This window comes from Rhamphochromis sp. 'chilingali', assembly GCF_963969265.1.
Source record: "Rhamphochromis sp. 'chilingali' genome assembly, chromosome: 1".
Lineage (NCBI taxonomy): Eukaryota > Metazoa > Chordata > Actinopteri > Cichliformes > Cichlidae > Rhamphochromis > Rhamphochromis sp. 'chilingali'.
This window is the reverse complement of record NC_137929.1, coordinates 60,249,821-60,272,656: the sequence shown is the minus strand read 5'-3', so window position 1 is coordinate 60,272,656 and position 22,836 is coordinate 60,249,821. Positions and strand designations below refer to the sequence as shown.

General features: G+C 39.6%; 2 protein-coding genes and 2 long non-coding RNA genes across 5 annotated transcripts in view; 1 reads left to right on the top strand and 3 right to left on the bottom strand.

Moving 5' to 3' along the window:
* LOC308412485 overlaps positions 1-14,853 on the top strand; it is a 41,270-nt gene extending 26,417 nt beyond the window's left edge. Inside the window, exons 2-4 of one of the 2 annotated variants that reach the window (XR_013974582.1) lie at positions 3,661-3,798; positions 10,410-11,016; positions 11,588-14,853. This is a non-coding gene — a long non-coding RNA (uncharacterized lncRNA). The remainder of the gene's footprint in view (positions 1-3,660; positions 3,799-10,409; positions 11,017-11,587) is intronic. The other variant, XR_013974583.1, reaches the window with a different exon arrangement.
* LOC308410625 (protein turtle-like) overlaps positions 1-22,836 on the bottom strand; it is a 321,861-nt gene that overhangs the window by 108,599 nt on the left and 190,426 nt on the right. The gene's annotated exons all lie outside the window — the stretch shown is intronic.
* LOC308383303 lies at positions 1,553-17,730 on the bottom strand. The gene is made up of 3 exons (XR_013969115.1): positions 16,870-17,730; positions 3,999-4,358; positions 1,553-3,760 (listed from the first exon to the last, which is right to left on the bottom strand). It is a non-coding gene; the product is annotated as an uncharacterized lncRNA (long non-coding RNA).
* LOC308400415 (uncharacterized protein) overlaps positions 20,541-22,836 on the bottom strand; it is a gene marked incomplete at its 5' end in the record, with an annotated part of 151,815 nt that continues 149,519 nt past the window's right edge. The window contains one exon of the mRNA XM_080888090.1: positions 20,541-20,700. Coding sequence (XP_080744216.1) covers positions 20,694-20,700 — 7 coding nt within the window. The 3' untranslated portion in view covers positions 20,541-20,693. The remainder of the gene's footprint in view (positions 20,701-22,836) is intronic.

Genomic DNA, 22,836 nt, shown 5'->3' with positions numbered 1-22,836 from the left:
CAAATCTACTCTTGTACTCAAGTTTACCACCCAACACCCACTACTCTGAATATGTACAACAAACATAAAGGTGAAAACCATTGTGTGCAGTTGCATTGCTTCCTTGGTCCTACCTATAATGATGTATTAACAATAACAACCTTTGTTTGTCAAATACACAATCATGCAACAATGTGGGAACAACAAATACGGGAACAATGTACTGAAATGCTTTGTATTCAATCTGTGGACAGACTGCAGATGTAGCTGCGCCATTCCAGGGCTTGATTTTAGCATGGAGGGTCTAGCCCCTTAATATTATTGATCATTTTGAGAATTAAAGTAGAAAATCTGTTTTGAGAAAAATATCCAAATGTTAACATTACTGTTGCTGTTTCAAGACACACTGCCACAATTGTTATTCCCTCTGAGTTAGTGAAATTGTATTTCAGAATAAATCTTAGTCAAAATGAAGACAGTGATCCCCCTCTCTTAGTGATTGCAACTGTGGCTCAAGAGTTGGCAGTTTGTCTTGTGATCGAAAGGTTGCCGGTTTGAGCCCCGGCTTGGACAGTTTCAGCCATTGTGTCCTTGGGCGAGACACTTCATCCGTTGCCTACTGGTGGTGGTCAGAGGCCCCGGTGGCGCCAGTGTCCAGCAGCCTCGCCTCTGTCAGTGCGCCCCAGGGTGGCTGTGGCTACAATGTAGCTTACCATCACCAGTGTGTGAAAAACTGAATGCAGTATAAAGCAGTTTGGGGTCCTTAGGGACTAAGTAAAAGTGCTATACAAATACAGGCCATTAGCATTTTTTTACCATTAAAAACAGTATTTGGTGATCAGTAAAAGAACTTTGAAAATATGGTACAGAATATCCATGTGGTCAGATGGAAATTATTGATGGTCACACCCTTGTGTAATAAAAAGGGATGTATGTTGTATGACAAGATGGATGATCAATTGATGTCACTAAACCATCTACAGAAGGCATTTTGTAGAGGTTATAGCAGCTGTGGCAGAAATATTTCATCTTTAAAAAAAACAAAAGAAAATTGTAGAAATTGAAATACAATTTTATTCTCACTCCCTATTTTAAAAGCCCCTGCACAATCTGTTCTGCTCTGTTTTCCATTAAAATCACATTCTAGTTCAGGAGTAATATCAATTGTTTAAATTTATTTGAGCACATCAAAACAGCCATTTTGTGGTTTTTTGTTAAAGGTAGAAACGCAAAATGATGACTCCGCGGGGGTCTAAGGTAGAAAACCAAAATGACTGCTCTCCGGGGGTCTAAGTGAACAGATTCACGACTCCATTGCATTTCTCTAGCTGCTGCAGGGAGACAGTCTCAGGATTATTTAAGTGTTCCTGGTTCTGTTTAGTCCAGCTCAGGTGAAAACTGCATCAACTGGTTCTACAGATAAAAAGAAAACTGCATATAAAAACTAGTTTTACAGCCACAGAAAACACGTAATTTGAATCAGGTAAGACAAACATACAACACTGTAAAACTTTATTAGCAACAAACACAAATTGAATATAAAAAATACATAACAAAAAGGTACATACCCAGCTCAGAAATTATGTATAATTATACCACTTTTTTATGTCCGATACCGATACCGATATCATAAATTTGGATATCTGCCGATACCGATATGAATCCGATATAGTGTTTTTTAATCAACAAAACTGTTTTTTAAAATATCTTGCTGCATTTTGCAAGTTTAAAACAACAACTACACTAAAGCTATTCTGTTTTACCTGTATACAAAAAAAAATATTTCATAGTTCAGCAATACTGATCAATCTAATAAACTTAAACCTACACCATCCTCCCTATTCTGGTATTTTAAAGAGTACTTAGCGTAAATATTAAGCAACCTAACTAATAGGGTTCCAACTCCCAGCAACAACAAAAATAAAAAAATAAAAAAATAGGGAACCACCCCTCACGCTCCACCTCATGATGCTTAATCGACGTAATCAACCTTAATTTGATGCAGTGTGAAAAAAAATGCACAGAAATCAATTATTTTTCAAGAAATATTAAATAGATTCAACATCTTTCTTCAACAAAATTGCAGACTGCACAGATGGTACCTTCCCAAAGTAAAAAGTACTATAGCTTACTAGGGTATATATATTAGACTTAATAGTCACTATATACAGTAATTGACTTCTATTCATTTTACATCAAATTAAAACTTTGGGTGTCAGATAATTATTTATTAAAAGCTCGACATTTTAAATGAGAATAAGAAAGAAAAGTATGTCTTTGTGCCCCCTTTTCCCTATTAATGCCCTATCGGCCCCCCTGGCTAAACTTTGCTAGATCCGCCCCTGCACAGTTACCAGCCGTCAGCTACGTAGAAAAAGATCCTGGTGTAGAAAGAAATATTAAATAAATTCTAACAAAAGCTTATCAAGCTTAAACGTGCTGCTGTTGTTCAGCCGCTGGTTTCCTCTTTCTGGTGCAAAGTGGACCAAAAACAAACAAGAGAAACGGACTTGCGACAGAAAAGCCGATCAGCTGATCATTAAGCAAGTAATTAAGTAAGTTTCACGATTGAAGTAGCAGCCGGAGAGCGAGAGGCAGTCGCTTGTTAAGCTTAACGTGGGAATGCTTTACAAACATTCAGAGATGGACTTACACATTTGCTTTACTTCTCTCGGGGATAACTTTGTCGGAGATGAAATGCCAGGTTGCTAGCAAAGCTCCAAATGCTATCCAGACCACCGACAGGTCCTGCATGCCACAGCCGCTCTATCACGTGATGCATACTGCTCCGACGTGCTAACGTTCTGAGGCGAGTTACGGCGTGTTGCAAGTTTTGTGAGGTGCTTTCGTGATATTTAATGGATCGGATTACATTTTTTATTTTTCTCCGATATCCGATCCAGTAATTTAGGTCAGTATCGGACCGATACCGATACGTAATATCGGATCGGTCTATCTCTAGTTCAAACTTCACAGAACAAGTTTGATCATACCAGTAGCTGCTCAGCCTGACGATGAAACACATTCAATGATTCTGATTCTGTACCATACAAGAAGCTGAATTCATGAATACTAGTTTAATATTAGTTTAACTTATTTTTATATAAGTGAAAGTTGAGCTTTTTGGACAGGTGAGTCAAAGTGAAGGTATTCACTTTGACTCACCTGTCCTGTGGAAAAAAAAACTTTTTTTTTTTTACTTATTTGAAGATTTCCTTGCTTTTCTTTAAACACAAACAAACTGTTCCACATACAAACAAGATGTAAATGAAAAGAATGCAAGATGTTACTCTGAGATGATCAGCTAACTTGGACAGATTTGATGCTCTTCGACCTCAACTTGTGTTCTTCTTGGTTTTATAATCACTTTTTTTGCCTTACTTGAGGAAAAGTGAAAATATTGAGGGAACTGATGCTAACTCCTCTGTTATTTAAGCCCAAGCACAGCTTATTTATCAAACCATCGTCCATCCTGTGAAATATCGTTGGAAACATGCACATCTTCTGATTTTCTACTTGGATGCTATAGTTTTAGTTTCTTTAGTCACACATTATCCTTCCGCTTGTTTTAGCAATGCAGGCTTCTCTGAGTCTGTGTGAATTGCTGAGCCATTTTCAACAGGTTTCGGTTTATCACGAGACTGGTTGGAATGCTGACTGTGTTTTCGTCGTTTGTTGTAGATCAAGAATCCAACAACAGCAGCAACAAGAAGCACAGCAGAAACTGACAGGCCAACTTTCAGTTCAACAGATCCATCCTCTGTGTGTCCTCCTGTCTGACCTGCAGGTGAGAAACAGGTGTGAGGTGTCAGCTGTCAGGTAGGTGATGAGTGAAGAACAGAACAGAATCCATTTCCTCTTCAAACTGCTGTCAGACATTATCTACTGCACTCTGATCACATCACTCAGACCAGCTGCTTTCTACAAAGTCTCATCAACAACATCTTTAGAAACAAACATCAACAAGCAGGAAGCAGCTTCACCTCTGATCACACACACACTCAACTCTACTCACTCACCTGGAGGGACAACAACAGTCAGGTTGATGATGCTGATGGGGTCACCATCCAAAATAGCTCTCTTTCTACGGTTTGTTCCTGTCTTGACACGACACTCGTATGTTCCCGTATCATTAATCGTCACATCCTTCAGAATCAGAGACACGTCTCCGTCCTTCATCTGTCTGTCCTGCAGATCCACCCGGTTCTTAAAAGATGGATGCTGGTTGTCTGAATCAAAGAGCTCATCTCTATAAAAAAGCACATATTCATCTCTCAGGTCAGCTCTGCTCCACTCCACCGCACTGATGATGTTGTTGTTTGGAGCTCGACATGTCAGAGTGACGTTCTGTCCAGACTCAGCTGTGATGTTTTTCTGGTCTGAAAGAGGAAACAACACAGAGCAGAGAGGTTATATTACACATTGTTCACACTGAGAGTTGCTGTGTTCAGTGATACTGAACAAAATGAGAGCTGTTATCATCGAGAGGATGAGGAGAAGATAAAGGTGCTGCTGAGCTACAGTAAGTGAAATCTAAGAGGAGGAAAAAACTGTTTGTTCCAGCTATCATTAAAGCGAAAAATGCTGCTAGCACATTTAGTGCCACTGCACACCCACCCTCAGCAGATCTAACTTTAATTATATTTCTGCTGAAGCCAAAGTGTCTTTTCTGTTTTTGTGTTTTTTCTCTCCTTTTTATAGTTGGGAGCATTTTTCAAAAAGCCAGAATCTCCTATTTCCATAGCACAGGGTTCGATTTACTTATCACCTTCAGTAGAAACCTCAGAGGGTTAAAGCAGTGCTGTTTGTAACAACCAAAGAGCTCATTGTGTATAACAGCAGATACTAAAGGAAATCTTTTAAAACACATCAGATCTCAGTGAGGAAATAAACAAAGCTGACATCTACACTGATATGCTTTCGGTAAAGTGTTAAGAACAAAATGGGAAGTTATTAACTTACAGGGGGCTGAAGTTAAAAAAAGACCCCCAAAATTAATTGTATGAACTCAAAATGGTTCTCAGTAGTTTGTATGACCTCCACATGTTTGTATCGATCTCTGACAACATCGGGGGATGCTTCTAATGATTGTGTCCTGGTGAAATTCCTTCTTTGTTATAGGTCAGGGGATGAAGCTTGTCATCTAATTGGAAGGTTGTTGGTTCAATCCCTGGCTGTTCTAGTGTGCATGCAAATGTGAATGGGTGAATGAGGCATGTTGTATAAATACTCCTCAGAGTAGAAAGGCACTAAACAAAAAACACTCGATTTACCATATCCAACACTGAGCTCCTGCAAAGTCAGAGAGTGAAACAATGTCCCAGAGCTGTTCTGTTGGATTAAGCAGGAAGGCGTGGGGCCAGTATAAATTCTTTCTTCCTCCTCCAGCAGCTGCCTGCATGCTCTCACCACCGCATTGTTGTGCACCAGGACAAACCAAGGACCCACTGCACCAGTGTAGGGTCTGACAGTGAGTCCAATAATTCCTCTTGATACCTAACGACAGTCAGGGTGCTGCTGACTAACCTGCAGAGGTCTGTGCATCCGTCAGTGGATATGATCTCCATGACCATCACTCACTCACCACCAAAGCAGCAATGCTGAACAATAAATAACATTCTCTACAGATTCTGCAGACCTTTTTACATCCGTCTCATGTGCACTGACAGGGGCACAGTGTCAGAGCTGCAAATTAACACAATGCAGCTAAAACTGATTGACAAACCCTGTTATCTAACTAACCAGATCAAAATCACAGATGTTTCACTGACCACAGATCGATAGAAACACACGTGCTGACAATAAGTGACCATAATGTGTGAGAGAAAGCAGCCTCTCATTATAAGACACTGAGTCTCTGCATGCTGCCTTTATGGAGCTACAGCTGTTTGTATACACTGAACAAAAAGCTTTGTAGCTGTATACTGACTCCTGAAACTACAACACATCACACTGACACACACTGTGTAAATCTCACTGCTCTGATTAAGCCTTGTGACGTCTAAACACAATAATCAAGCACGCCCAAAGGAACTTTATGCCGGTGATCAGCAGCACTCTGCATCTGGTATCTTAATGGAGCGGTCACAGTGTCACAGTTGTAATAAAGGTTTTTGTGATTGAGTTGCATGTTAATAAATCTGTAAATGTTATATGTTTGCCAGTTTAAGTATCATGATGCTGGTTATAACTGGTTGCAAATGTTAAGATTAAATATCTCTTTAATTGATTATTTATAGAACTCCTGATATTACATCACTAAGATTGCTTTTGTGGTTTATTTTAATAGCATCAAGCTGTAAAAACAATCAGTTAAATGGCTGTTCTACTCTATAGCTGTTGGAAGTTTTGCCACAGGTGTGCGCTACTATTGGAAAACTTGCAAACCTCACAAACTGGAGGCAAATTTATGGTCTACATCGCCCTCTTGTGGACAGATTGTGAAATATTGCTTGTGCAGCAGAAGGTCATATTATTGTCCATCCAATAATATTTCATTCAATATTCAATATTTATTTTTTCCAGGAGCCCACACTCAAACGCTATAACATAATATTTTCAGTCATGGGTGGATTAAGACTGGATTAAAACAGTGTTTAACGTGTCTCTGGGACTTTTTGAAGACAATTACCCAAATTCTTAGGTAGCTGCAGTCTGTCTTACAGAAGACTTGTAAACACCAGCGTTTCAATGCAGTTTTCAGAAATGGTCCTTAAAGCATCGTAAAAACGCATTGTTTACTTTCTGTTTTGGCCTCCTGTCCACACTGAGACGGCGTTTTTGCTGATGTAAAACACAGCATTTTCAAAACTCTCTCGAAAACGCATACATTTGAAAGCTGTGCTTTCACTTCACAGTGTGGACAGTAAAAACAGAGACTTTCTAAAACGATGACGCATTTTAGTCATATGATGCAGTCATGTGACCAATTCAACCAAGATGGCGGAGGTTATCGTCCCTTGCTTGCTCTCAATTTTGACAGCCCTATTAAAGATTAATATCAGTTTGTAAATGCTCCAGATAGCTTTTCTTCAAATTCTTTAATTCTCACTCGCTTTTGCAATTTTGTAATTTTGCGTTACTCTCAGCAACAACTCCACCTCATTGTTAGTCCATTTAAAAAAAACTCTGTGCTTCTCTTCAACATCGTACCGCGACGTTTCAAAGAGCCGGAAAGTAAATAAATGTGCATGTGCAGTACTGGAACGTAAGCATTTTTGGCCATTTCAATATGGACGCACACTCTGTGAAAACGACTGAAAACTCTAGTGTGGACGCGGACGCCTTTTTCAAATCTATCCAGGCTAGTGTGGCACAGGTATTTTTGAAAACGGAGATTTTCCGATTTTTTTGTTGTTTTTTTAAGATCCCGCGCCAAAAATGAAGGAAAACGCTGCCAGGAACATGCCAAAGCAACAGTTGGCGATATATTCCTAACCGTGTAGTAATGTTGGCCAATCAGAAGTCTAGAAGCCTGGGTGGGAAAGAGTAAACAAAGATGGTGCATAGAAGCAGAACTGAGTCCTATGTGTGGAGTGACAGTAACTTCATGTGTATATGTAAACATTTAAACACTGCAGAGAGTAAAATTAACACTAACAGTATTTTCTGTAAGTCCGCCCTTGTAACATCAAAAAAGCCGCACACCTTTGACGCTGCGCTTTCTCTGTTTTCCCCGTCCACACATGAACGCAAAATCTGCGTTTTCAAAAATATCCGTGTACGTGTGGACGTAGCCTTAAACTCACCTAACCTCCCTCGTCATTGTCCTGTAATCAGCACAATAAGGCAAACATCTCCACTGAGACCAATTAATGCAGTGACACCTATAGCCTGGGGAAAACTGCTAGATATCCTGTAGTCCAGATGATAGATGGGAGTGGCTGGATGCATGTTGGTAGACAAGAAACCAGAAGATGAAAGAGCTTGAAGGCTGATCTAATTTAAGTGGAAATGGACTAAATGGTCAAATTGATTTCATATCCACAGAGTGCTCACCTGTCCTACCCTTCATGCCACAAAGCTGCATTTTAGCCACATTACAGTTGTCTCCCTCAACTAGCGTGCAGTTACCTTGTTGTGGTTCACAGTCCAACAACAGCTACAAGGGATTCACCTACACATACATCAGGCTTAGCATGCAGCACAACAAGAACAGGCGGACTCTTCTGTATCAACTATATTAACATCTGAAGCTGTGCCTTTACAGCCCTCTGCATCTACAATTCCTGTGGTCTTTACTCCTCTTTTATTAGTGCAGCCTCTTCCTCCTGCTTCACCGCAGCCTCCAGCTACTGTTATGATGCCGCAAGATGCCAATCTATAGAACGTATGTGGATAAGTGTCGCCACTCAAACAATATCGCTTCATAATCGCTGATAAGGAGACGAAGTCAAAAGCCAAGAAGCCAAGACTTATAGTGAACTCCTCAGATGTTGACAGTCTACTCCACTGTCACATCCACCTGTCCATTATCCTGCACCATCACATCTACAGCACTCCTACCCAGCACCCTTTTCTGCAACTCCTTGCCTTCTCTCATCTAACAAGTATGATGGAGATGGCAATTGCTTCATCATATGTGAGCCAAATTCCTGCGGTCAGAGGATTTAGGTCGGTTCTATCCTGCAGTGTTCCAACAAGTCTTCACACACTAAGCCGGTTTTATTGTCCCACAAACCTGTCCATCCACTTTTTGGTTGAGGAGGGTCACCCGCCCCAGATGTACTCAGGTGCACTTCTACAAGATCCTGACTGTACGGCATTGGAAGCCAGATGACGTAGGCCATTTCTGAATGTTCATTGGTTGGCAGGTGAAAAAAAGAGCAGGAAGTGATAGCAGAGTTTACAAAGAACAAGAGAACCTAAAAAACTTCAAAGATCAAAAACTAAAGCACGAAAAGCACAGACAGTGACTGTAGCGATACTTGTCTTTGTTTTTAACACTCGGGAGCTTTTGGTATGTTAGCCTTCGCTCTGCTCCCCGGCTGGCTGGCAGACCACAAACAACACGAGCAACAGACGTTACAGACCGATTAAAGCACAGAATCTGTGCACTGCCATCATTTTAACCACAGATCTCACTTTAGTCAGAAGGACCGTCCCCACAGTGGTACAGATAGCAAACATGCTAACTCTACGATAAAACAAGTAGACCCCACCCAGCCTCGTGATGCATTCACGGACACAAACAAATGGAATCGACATGAAACAAATTATTTGTGAAGTATTGGCACCACGTAAACGACAAAGATACCATTTTTTCCTTTTTTATCTCAGAGGGGAAAATTTTGGTTTATTAATCTCACCTGCCGAGACAAACACGAAGATGCCAAAAAACAGCAAAGTGGAGCAGAGTGACGCAGTTACAGACATTTCCGTGTTCTTCTTTCTGATGATCGGACAAGTTTGTTCTAAATGTGCTAGTCTGATGATGTTTTCTGCGAATAACAGACTATGACTTTAAAAAGTAACTACAGGAGATTCAATTTAAAGTTTAAGCAAGACAAAGATTATTTGAGCTTCAGCCGATCGTTTCAACTTCAAACTTGCATTCAGTTCTCTTAAGGTAGTCGCATTTAAATGACGTCAGGTTCGCTGAGCTATACGAAGAATAAGTGAGTCACAAGAAAAGAAAACTAAAACAGCTCTGAGTGTTTCTTGAATGATCTCCGTAACCGCTCTCATCCATAAACAATCAGCTCCATGCTAGAGACCAAAGGACTTTAAAATCGTTCCACTGTACAACAATGTAAATATATAAAAATGAAGCCCTCCAACACTTTCCTGATTGGCGTCCTGTCTAACTTCTTAATAAGGACTAGAAAGTTTCTACCCAAATATTTGCTCATACAATTAAGGTAGCTTTAGCTTTCGTAACTGATGAGACACAAACAGAGGAATTGGTATATCTCTGATCATATAAGAATAGTATTAGACCTTATTGATTATTTACTTCTCATTTAATTTCTACAAAACTTTTGATTCCATCCAAAAAAAACCAAAAACATTCTGCACTTGATAGGTTTAGCTTTGGGGCGTTTCTTCTATAACACTATCAAGAAATGTACACAAATGTGAATTGCTTTACAAAACTGAAGTCTTTATTTTCTAAAGCATTAGATTCCACTAAATGTGAACAAAACTTTTAAAGACTCCATCAACCATGAAACTGTGAAAATAACTCAATTTCTTAAATAAAATCTGCACTGTTTATTTACGATGCAATTAGTTCTTTGTAAAATGTCAAAATGTTAGTAATTATTTTTATTTTTATCTTAACCTTGTTTCTATCTTACTTCACTATATTGTGAAATTATAAAGAACACAATTATGAATCCCTTCCCAATATTCTAAATGTTATTTATAATGTCCATCCATCCATCCATCCATCCATCCATCCATCCATCCATTTTCTTCCGCTTATCCAGGTCCGGGTCGTGGGGGCAGCAGCCCAAGCAGAGAAGCCCAGACCTCCCTCTCCCCAGCCACCTCCTCCAGCTTATCCGGGGGAACACCAAGGCGTTCCCAGGCCAGCTGAGAGATATAATCTCTCCAGCGTGTCCTGGGTCTGCCCTGGGGCCTCTGGTGGGACATGCCCGGAAAACCTCTCCCAGGATGCGCCCACCTCAACTGGCTCCTTTCGATGCGGAGGAGCAGCAGCTCTACTCTGCACAGCAAAATCTCCAGTGTTAAATTAACACTAGAGAGTGTCTATATGGGTCCACACCTCTGAGTGTTAGATACAACACTGTTGAGTGTTAAATTAACACTTTTGACAGTGTTATATGTTTAAAAGTAACCTAGTCAGTTTTGAAGATTAACAAAGACTAACACTGAGCAGTGCTGGTTTTCTAACACTGGAATATTTCTAACATTTTGAGTTAGTATTTGCTGATTCTCATTCCCACTGCGTCACACTCGGCTGTTTCAAGGCAAGCTGGAGGCCATCACCTGACGAAGCCAGCAGGACCACATCACCTGCAAAAAGCAGACATGAGATCCTGAGACCACCAAAGACCACCAAAGTGATCTCAAGTAAGTAAGTCTGGAATTACTTAATTGATCCTGAGGGTTATGGAACAAAAAAGTCAAGTGGAAGACCCCCCCCCCACACACACACACACACACACACACACACAATTTCACCAGCACTGAGCCGGAGGATCCTCAACCCAAATGAAGTCCGTTACTGGTGGCAACTGCAGCCCCATAACCATCAGACAGCGACTGAAGAGCTTCAAAACCAAAACATCTTCAAAGGCCTCGTCTCATTGAACAACACAGAACTGACCGTTTGTGTTTAGCAAGAGTGCACCAAACATGGAACACTGAAAAGTGGACGAGAGTTTTATTCTCTCATGAGAAAAAATGTAACCTTGATGGTTCTGATGGTTTCCAATGTTACTGGCATGACAGTACCTGCCACAATGGAAGAGGAACCATAATGGTCTGGGGTCCTTTTTCCTTCAGTGGAACAATGAAGCTTCAGGAGGTGTGAGGCGTCAAACAGCTGCTGGCTATGTCCAGATGTTGCAGAGAGCATCTCTCATGACTGAGGGCCCTCGTCTGTGTTGTAACGACTGTTTTTTTTTTTCTTTTTTAACAGGACAACGCTACAGTACACAATGCCCGCAGGACAAGGGATTTCTTCCAGGTGAATAAAATCACTCTTTTGGAGCATCCTGCCTTGATCTAAATAAAATTGACAACCTTTTGGGATTTGTTACGTGTCTGCAGGCTGTATGTTTTCTGAATGGCCTTTCTCCCAAACTGATGAGTCAGTGGGTTGAACAATACACTGTGCAGACTGTCAGGCATGGTTTACAGAGTGCAGATGGTCAATTGGAATAGGGTGGATGAGCTCTGATCATCTTGCACCCTACCAGCCCTCGATGCCATCTGAGGGGGAGTCAGGGCTCCAACTCCAGACTCTGAGCACAACTTTCAAGATGTCTGAGGCTGAAATGACTTTGTTGTGGACAAGTGGGTTGTTTGGCACAGTTAACCACCTAGGTGGGAAGAAAACGTTGTTTCGTTTTGATTCTAAGGAAAGTGTGTTTATTGTACATGTTATGGTTATGTTGCTCCTTTAGGTTGATCTTGCCAATTTTGCTGTGTTGTTTTGACTTAAAGTTGTTTTTGTGGTGGAGCTGTTACACCACTGAAGTAATGTGCAGGTTCGTTGACCTTCTTTGAAGTACTTTGTTAGTGTGTCTGTAAATGTTGACCAAAGAGCTCCCCTAGTGTGTTATTGGGGTAGTGCAACCTGAAGTAGTTTCACACGTCAAAATTAATTGCTTTGGGATTCCTCAGCTCCCTTTGTTTTAAATAACTACACTTAATTAAGTGACAAAATGTGTTTATTGGTCCTCACTTCAAAATAATATAAAAATTGAAACTAGTAACCAGAGGTGTGGACTCGAGTCACATGACTTGGACTCGAGTCAGACTCGAGTCATTAATTTTATGACTTTAGACTTGACTTGAAAAAATGTTCTAAGACTTGTGACTTGACTTGGACTTTTACACCAATGACTTGGGACTTGAATTGGACTTGAACCGGTTTACTTGAAAAGACTTGATATTTTACCCCAAATATAAAATTTAACATGCATATTATATAGAGATTGAAAATGTGACGTCATTCACGGGTAGAACCGCAAAGGATTCTGGGAACTCGTGGCAAGCGGTACTAGCGCACGCAGGTTTTCAATTAAAATCAGTTATACAGCGATAAAAAGAAACACAAAAATGTCAAGAAGCCGTTGTATTATTAACTGCAATAGCCGGTCGCATGACAGCCACGGGAAGCCGACGGGTAAAGAGATCGGTTGTTATCGGATTACGTCGTTGAAGAGAAATTGTTCTAGCCATGTTTCCGAAGTAACAAAGAGGCGACTGGATTGCAGCCATTCAAAGATCAAATATAACGTCCCAGAACCCTCCAGCTCACAGGTTAGTCTGCTCCAAGCATTTACACGAAGGTCAGTGTTTTTTAGTAGTTAATACGTCATTTTCATAACATAATTAGTGATATAGGTTACAAGCAAGTCTGGCGCTGAACAGAAATTGTCGCGCTATGCTCCTTTATTTATTGTGCATAAATAGTGAATTGTCCTGACACAATATTGCGTTTCGCTTCTGTTATTATGGTACATTGACAAAAACATATGCTTTTATTCACAGGATAAAACAGGTTTTTTGTATCACTAATTGCCCAGTACGATTACAGCATACAATATTGTTGTCACTGCTACATTTCTGTGATGCTACCAGAAATTATTTCCACTACTAATTAATTACCCTTGAGCTCAAAGGTCCTATTAATAAACGGTTAAGGAATGTGTATTTATGACGACAATTTGTGAGACTGGTAAACTTATGATACGTACGATGGTCTTTCGTTCTACACGGTGCATTTCAAGGTCCTGCACCCATCCGTCGGTAAACTGTACCTGGGCTTGTTGCAGTGACCTGAAGTTACTAAACTTCATGAGTGTATGCACTCACTCCAAGAACCGTATGATTATAAATATGCATATAAATATGCTACAATGAGATAGCTGACTTCATCTAACTAGCAAATGTTTTCCAGGCTACGTTGGTGATACAGTTTTTTTTAATGTGTATGATATTTTTGTCATGCGATTTTAAAGCTGGTCCTACAACCGCATCCAAGAATAACATGCAGCTTATCTCAGAACTGTCGGTGAAAATTATTCTTGGAGCTAAGTTTAATTGAGCTGCATTTTAAAGAGGTGCAATTTCACAATTTGTGTATATTTTCTAAGTTCACTATTTTGTCATGTGTTGAGAAAAACACAGATTTTAAAATTACATGGTCTAATATTTACATTTAGCATATAACTGCAACATTATTTTTTCGTTTTTTTTTTTTAAAGACTCGAAAGGACTTGAAATTCAAAGTTTCAGACTTGTGACTTGACTCGGACTTTTACACCAGTGACTTGAGACTCGACTCTGACTTGCCTGACATTACTTGAGACTTGACTTGAGACTTGAGGATAAAGACTTGAGACTTACTTGAGACTTGCAAAACAATGACTTGGTCCCACCTCTGCTAGTAACTTAATGATCTAAATAATCACTGAATCCTCAGCAGCTTTGTCTGAGTGGAAAAGGGTGTGTGTGTGTTTGCATTGTGGTATTGTTGTATTTTTGCATTATCCCTATTAAACTGGTTCAGCAGTAAGAAAACTGTGTGAATGAGATTTCCTGCTTTTTGTAAAGTTTGATAAACTCTAAAATTAAGGGCTACTACAACATGGAGCTTCTTCTTTTTTTTCTTCAGTGTTGGTTCATCTGTCTGTTCAATGTTTGTTATTAGAGCTAACATAGCTCTGGTTATCTTAGACTGACTAGACTGACCGACTAATAGATCCAAACAGTAAAATTTTAAATTTAATGTACTTTGGGTGTTTTTTTCTCTTGAGGGTTTGTTTTTATGTGAGTTTATAAGAAAGTTATTTAATTTCCAAACTTTACTTATTTTTTTACACTTAGAAACATCTGAAGAGAAAAAACAAAGATTGTTTAATTCTAGTTTCATTTATTATTTCATTTATTTTTGCTGTTCATGTTTTCTCCTCATGTGCAGTGACAAAAAGAAAGAAAGGAGAAATATGATGAAACTGAACAGAAGAGAAGTGGAGTAAAGTGTGACCAAGAGGAATCATTAAATGTTAACTTCCTGTCTTTTTGCTGGCAGCGAGTTAACACTAGAAGTGAAACTGTTATAGTGTTAGTGGCTGCTGTTTCATAAATTTTACTTAAAATATTTAAGTATTTGGGCACTGAGCCAGTGCCCAAATACTACAAGTATGTGTAGCTTACACTTTATAAGATAAGCATAAGAAATCTATACTTATTTTTTTCAAAAGTTAAACTTCTTGAAATGTATTATATTGAGGTAACACTGACTGAGATACTACGTTGAATTATTCGAGCTGAACTATTAAAAATATTCTCAAACTGAAAATATGTTTGTGTACTATACACTATGGAGTAAAATATATATATTACCACATAGAGGACATTTAGTGAGGAAACACAAGCAGGACAACCAACCGCATGTAAAACATGAGAAGCAGCAAATAGTCCAGGAAGAAAGAGAGGCAGACAGATTATGTGACTCCTGCCAGCACTTCTCCTAAATCACATGACTGTAATCAGATTGACATGATCTTCCTCTTTATACTGTGTCAGAGTCTGACAGTTTTTGGTTCTTCAGATGATAAAGCATATTGAATCAATTTAATATGATGGGTTTTTTTTAGTCAACAGTAAATAACATGCTTCACACTAACTCCGCATGACATTCATCTGTAACCAGTAAAGTGAAGCTTTAATCCTGGTCCAGATGGGTTAACTAATAATCTGTTAATTTACTGAAGCTCACAGACTTCAGTCAACCTGTCAGATTATCTAAAAAACTGAAAGACGTCATTTTAAACACTTACTGATGTTCTGAAGGATCTCTGAAGCCCTCCAACACTCTTCTGCTCATCAGGATGGAAAAAATAGGATTTACATGAATCAATCCATCCATTTTCTTCTGTTTATATGGGGGCAGCAGCCTAAGCAGAGAAGCCCAGTCCTCCCTCTTCCTACTGACAAAAGATATAATCTCTCCAGCGTGTCCTGGGTCTGCTGCGTGGTCTCATTCCAGTGAGATATCCAAAGAACATCTCACCCAGGAGGCGTCCAAGACGAATCCTAGTCAGATGCCCAAACCACCTCATCTGGCTCCTTTTGATGTGGAGGAGCAGCATCTCTATTCTGAGCCTCTACCGGATGGCTCAACTCCTCACCCCATCTCTAAGCGACAGATCTGGTTTACAAAAGTAAATGTTTCCAACTAAAACTGTAAAGATGACCTGTAACAAGTTTCCTCTGTACCAAACTGACTGAGCTGACCAGTAAACTGCTGTTTTAAACAGACACACCCAGATCTGAGATCTTGCCACAGAGAAACCACTGTACGCTCAGATATTTGATTAACAAATTTCAAAAATGCAAACTAAGGTGTGACCATAACAGGAAGTGAACTTGTTTCACTGACACAGGTAGATGTGGAGACAACTTCCCACTGCACTCTGTGAATTTACATCAACTTGTTCTAATGAATAACAATAAAACCCCATGTTAACATGCTTAGGCTCACATAAAATATGCACTATTTATATTTAATTGTACACACACACAACTCAAAAACCTCACATGAGAATTAAGGTCTCTGTTGGGTAGTATTTACTTTTATGGGAGCAAAATTATACATTTTTATATATTCCTTAGTTTTCTTTGTTCTGGTTAAATGTACAGAAATTTGTAGTGCAACAAGACTCAGATAAGAGCAGCATGACAGATGTTTACTTTGATTAGATGAACAGTATTTAGGAGGAGGAAATGGATAATAGGTATTGATAACTGGAGACGAACAACTTAAGCATATTATATATAATATTATATTACAGCATATGTTTAACTGATATTATCTTATAATACTATGAACCAGGATAATTTGATAAATATGAATGTAAACAATTTATTCAACGTTTTAAAGATAAAATTAATTTTAGGAAAAATTTGTCCTCATTTGACCTTAAAGAAAAGGTCAGAGGTCCAAAGTAACATGATATATATGGAATCCCAGATATTATTCCCTACAAGCTGGTACACATCAATACAAACAAACGTTTACGTTTTATTGAACTTTGACAGACATGCTAGTGCTACTAAACACATAACCTCCTTGGTGAAGGTAACAACAGTAATAGATGCAGAAAAAAATGTTCACAAATGTAAGAAAACAAACAAAAACATTATTAGTAAAAATCTTAAACACTGACTGTGATCAAAGCCACTTACTTTATTCTGTTCTTGTCTCCATCTGGTAGTTTTTCTCAGCATAACGTCATCGGCTCATAACCACAATCATGTCAGGAAACATCTTCAGGCTTGAAAAACAGATTTAAATCAGAAAAAAGTTACAATTAATTTAAAATAAAAATGAATCAGTTTTACACTGCCCACTCCAGCTGTCAGGGTTTAAAGACAAAACTTTGCCAAGTCTGTGAACGTCTGTGAGAACAGAAACAAGTAGTGGTTTGTGCTTTCCCAGTAAACTGAAGGCTCATATGACTATGTGGGATATGTGGCTGCTCAAAACAAGTTACAGCAAAGATCTATTCTTGCCTACATTTCCTGAAAAAATAAAACAATAACACATGGATCTGATAGTGTTTACTCTGAAAACATCTGGAGGAATCTTTAAAGTCAGCTTTGAGTTTGTGGAGAAGTGAGTCTCAGAAAGACGTGAAAACTCTTCATGAAGTCGTCACCTCAGACTGATCTGATCAATAAATCAATAATTTACTGATTACAATTGTCCGATCATCAGCAGCACTGAGCATGTGTGTGTTTGCATGTATGTGTGTGTGTGTTCATCAGTATCCTGGTCAAACTGGTTCAGTGAGTATTATTGGTACAGATGGACTCATTCATTTCCTGCTAGTGTGTACAGTTTACGTACATCATCATCTGTAAAACAAGCTCTACCTAAACATGGAGCTATTTTTAAAATGTTTCTGTTGTTTTGTCATCATCTCTCTGTTTGTGAAGTGATATCAAAGATTATTGTTAATGTGTGTACTTGTGAATATTCACTTCCTTTCTCTGTGCTGAAGTGGGAGAACAGAAAAAAGAAGCTGTTGTCAGATTAACAGTAAACACTTTGGAATTAGTGACGGGAAATAAAACAGAAACAGTGTTTCAGGGGATTTTAGCACATTTGTATTTCTTTAAAATGAACAATTACATAACCATAAAACATTTGAGCTTTGATACATTCTAATTACTTAAAACCAACAAAGAGCTTTGATTTCCTACGTGTGAGATTTGTTGTAAAGGGCAGAAGAAAACTTCAGATCTCTTTGAGTCCATCAAAAAGTGCAAAGCTGAGCAGACAGCTGCACCAACATAATAATCTGTAAGTAACTGTGTAAACATTTGCTGCATTATTCTTTATTTGACTTAAAGTCCAAATACTAAAACTGAAAATATTTTAAGTCACCAATTCCCAAAAAACAAGGGTGGTGTTCCTCCCACTCAAAAAACAGAAAAGCCCACACACTCCACCAAAAGCTAAATCCTCAATCTAATCAATCAAACGCAAAGTGTTAAAGTCAATGTGTGACCCACCTGCCACTGACACACAAACTTCAATGTGTTTCATAGTTTTTGTAACAGTGACAATAAAGATCTGTTCTTACAGAGCAGTGAATATAGGTCAGAGTAGTCAGTGATATCACCACCTTTTATTTTTAATTCACTTTTTATATAAATAAATACATTCAGATGAATGTGTAATTTAACACACTTGTGACTAATTTCAGCCTGAATTTCTGTTTTTACTGTTGCCCACCTGTAGTAACTTCATGACTCACTGGGGCATCCAGACTTTCTCCACCCTTATAACATCTAATTCAGTGAAATATACATAGTGATCTTGCCACACTAATAAAATATTTATCTTAATAAGAATGTCACAGAAATTGATATGGCTCGCTGCCATATCTGTCACTCTCAAAAGTACAGTTTTTAAATTTAATGTTGCTGAAACAACAAAATAAATAAAAAAAAATAAATGAATCTGATGGAGGAATCACTCATCTTTGGAAAAGAGAGTTTTTTTTACAGAGAAATGGCTCTTTCCAAAATAAAAGCTATACTATACGCTTCTTCTAGGCTATATTCTCAGCAGCATATTAAACATATCAGGTCAGATCCCCATAAGGAGAATAAGTGGTAAGTAGATAAAGTTATACAGGCTGGTGACACAGAGACATCCAGGTCAGTAACTGTACAAATGGAAGGCAGAAGACTAGACACTGAGAGGGAGAAATTCAAAAATATATATATTGACTAATCAAAACCCAGGCTGTGTGGCCACGTGGCTAACGGCAGAGAAGAAGCAGTTCAGAAGAACGGCTGCCAGAGATGTGGCAGGGCTGGAGGCTAGTCGAGGTGTGGGTGAAGACCTTTGGGTGGCTTGGTAGGTGGAGACGGTACCTGGAGTGGCAGGTGCAGGAGGTCCTGGTCATGCCATGGAAGGTCCAGGCAGTGCCGAATGCGGATCAGGTTTGGCAGGTGCAGAACCAGATAGCGGAGCGCAGACCTCTGGCTGAGACGTGATATAACCAAACATCGCTGAGGCCTCTGACTGAGACTGCAGCAGGCTCTGGAGATGGGCGTCCTCCAGCCTCAGCTGGAAAGGGACCCATTGGTTTAATTCCCAAAGCGAGTGATGGCATGGAGTCTGTGGCAGGCGATGGCATGGACCTTTCGAACTGGGGTTAGCAGTGTCTGTCCATATTTTTTCCTTTCTCCGAAAGAGCACGAACAAAGTCTCTGTCACTCACCACAGCTGGCTGCTTTGGGGAAGTGTGGATTAGACATGAGCGCTGGTGGCGTAGACGCCAAAATTGCAAGATTAGCAAAAAAAAGTGCAAAAGCAGACAGAACAAAATTTGAAGGACGGCCCTGCTGGTATACGGGTTTTTAAAACAGCCAGTTGTTAATGGGGAACCAACCAGCAGCTGCCAGGTCAACGCCATCCAAAAACTGCTCCCCAGGTCCTCTCATAAAGACCACACATATAAAACACAATCCAGACACATTCATTCAAAATATGGTCAGGGTTCTAACATTAAAGTATTCCCATGTATAAAGCAGGTGTTCTGCTTAGTGCTGTGCAGTACTACAAATTCTGGTATAAGTCTGATACCAAGTAAATCCAGGGTCAATATTCCTGATACCAATACTGATGCTGTTGACCTATAAAGGCAACTTATGTTGGTGAGATCAGTCTGTTGTGATTTATGAGATGAATCATGATCTATTTGTTAGTTCAAAAAACATGCATTGACCACTAAATAATTTAGAGACCTGGAGTGTAAAAGTGTCTGACTCTAAAGTGCTTTGGTTTAGCTGTTGTTGTTTAAAAGAATATAAACAAACAAAATAAATTTTCCATAGTGCGTCTCTGATGTAACACCCAGTTTTACCAGTAGGTGGCAGCAGACCTCATATGTGAATCATTCCCTTTTGAAGCTTCACTGTCATCCCTCACAATCTCATTCACAAGCTGGCACGAAGCGGATTATAGGAGAGAGGTCTGGTCTGGTGTCATGGTGTGAGGACAACAACCTCACCCTCAACACTGACAAGACAAAGGAGATGATTGTGGACACGAGGAAGAAGAGGAGGCCTCACCTGGACACTGAACACCACACAGCTGACATCTTGCTTGAAACCCATAGAACCACATGAATAACACAGAGTGAAATATTTTAATGCAGATAAAGTTAATAGCTGGGGAAAAAGAACACGGTGTTTAAGGCACATTTGAAATAAAAAACAACAAGGAAACTTAACTGTGTCCATAAAACACAAACATATGTTTATTGTTATTGATGATTTTACAAGAAAATAGAATTTTAAAACTCCAGGTAAAAATACATACTCATATTTTTATCATAGTTGTTCAGGTAAGTAAAAAAAAATTAAAATAAAGAACAACATGTGGATGTCCTCTGCTCTGAGGGGGGGACCAGTTAGAAACCAGCAGCTGGACGTCAGTGGTTGGACTGGTGGACTACTTCAGTGAAGAGTAGACCAGGTTTGGCTTTGGTCTAAAGTCTGAATACAAACACAGTTCAAACAACAGGAAACATGATTACAAGCTTTGTAGTTCCATCAAGACCTCCAGTCTCCATCTCTCTGCATCACACACAGTCCCAGTTCAGACGTTACTGGGAACCAGCTCAGATACTGTTAGGTGTGGCTGTGTGCAGGCAGGAATAGGACCCAAGGTGCAGACTCCGGAGACAGATGTGAACTCAAAACAACTTTAATGTTAAACTCAAATATAACATAACTGGAAAAATCAAAATAAACTTACACCGGAGGAATGACAGAACACACAGCTAGGAAAACGGTAGATCGCGACACGGACACAGAGAAACACAGGGCTTAAATACACAGAGGGAGTAATCAGGGAATGAATAACAGGAGGGAAATACAGCTGGGGCAAATCAGAACTGACGAGACAAAAGGAAGCGTAAACTGAACACACTAAGACAGAGACCTTCAAAGTAAAACAGGAAACACATAACATAGACTCACATGCAGGCACTACAGAGGGAACAGAGACGTGGGACCAGGGCAGACACAAACACTGACTGAACACGGGGATATAGGAACTAAGGATACATAGAGACGCGAACTAGACAAGGGGATGCAGGTGATAGGGGAGACAGAGCAACTAAAGAAGACAGAGACATAAGCCATAAGACGGAACTCAAAGAAACCAAAAACTAGAATTTATAAATAATAACATTAACTCAAAAACCCTGGGTCGACGACCCAGGCATCCTAACAGATACATATCACAAAGGTTACACACTGCTTTCATTTTAATTTAAAGTTAAATTAACAAAACCCAAACCTTAAACCCACAGAGCTGAAACAATCAGATTTGCATTAAAAAGTCCAATATATGCTGTTTTAGTTCACTTCATTGGTTCTTGGTGACTCCATGAACGATTTTCAAAATACATTTGAAAAACTGTTGACATGTAAAAGTGTGTAGTTCACCCCTCACCCAGACAGCTATGATAAGCTCCAGTTCCCATGTGACCCTTAATTTGACAACTCAAAAAGAACACAGCTTTATTGCTGGCGAGGAGGCGACACAAATAACAATACAAAATTAAAGCTGCAAGCAGCGTTATAAGGGCCCTCGCACCCCCGGCACGTCGAGCCACTGCCAACACCTCAAACCGGCACGTCCGATTTCATGTCACATTGATGGATTTCATGCTTTTAATCACCAGCTAACATTTCATCTTATTCAACCAGGATTATAGTCATGCCACTAGGTGGCGCTCTAACCATTATTGACAAATAGCATAACAAACATTTCCAAGCTCGAGTCTCATCACACCTGCGACCTTTGGGAGAGCTTGGACATTGTGTTTTTTAGTGACAGCAGATTACTGCTTTTTGCGAGTGATTGAAACTCTACGTGCCGCCATGACCACCCCGTTTCCCTGAACGGAAAAAGCTTCGCAATTTAACATCACAAAGGTCTTTAGATTCTACACACTGAAGAATGCTTCAATATGATGAAATCCCTTGGAGGAGTTCGTCAAAGTATGAGGCCTGAAAAGATGGGAAAATGTCATCAAAATTACACATTAATTTTAAAATGGCTGACTTCCTGTTGGATTTGGGATATTGCTCCAAGAGACTTTTTTGTACATCTTGATATCTCCTATAAGCTTACCAGGTTTCAGACTCATACATAAAACACAGAGCTGGGGCTGATATTTTGAATGTTTGTAGGGGGCGCTGTGGAACAATTTCGCGCTATTCAATGAAAATGATCACATGCCAACAAAGCCTTCATCCATTTGGAGGGGTGTGCCAAATTTCAAGCCTCTATAAACTTGCCAAGACCCTCAAAAGCCACTTCATCTTTCATGTTGAACAGCGTTGCCACCAGGGTGCGCCGTTCAGTTTAAACTCACAATTTTTGCACTGAAGCATCACGAGGGACTGATGGTGATATTCACCGCTTTTGAGGTGGCCAAGATGAACCTGTGAAAATCAGTACAACAAAATTAAAGCCATGACATTTCCTGTTGCCACTAGGTGGCGCTGTCCGTATTTCCGACAATGGGCACATCAATCTGTTCAGGGCGGGTCTGACATCATGCCTGTAAAGTCTGGTACTGATCAGACTGGATTTCATTGAGTTATACTAATTTGTTT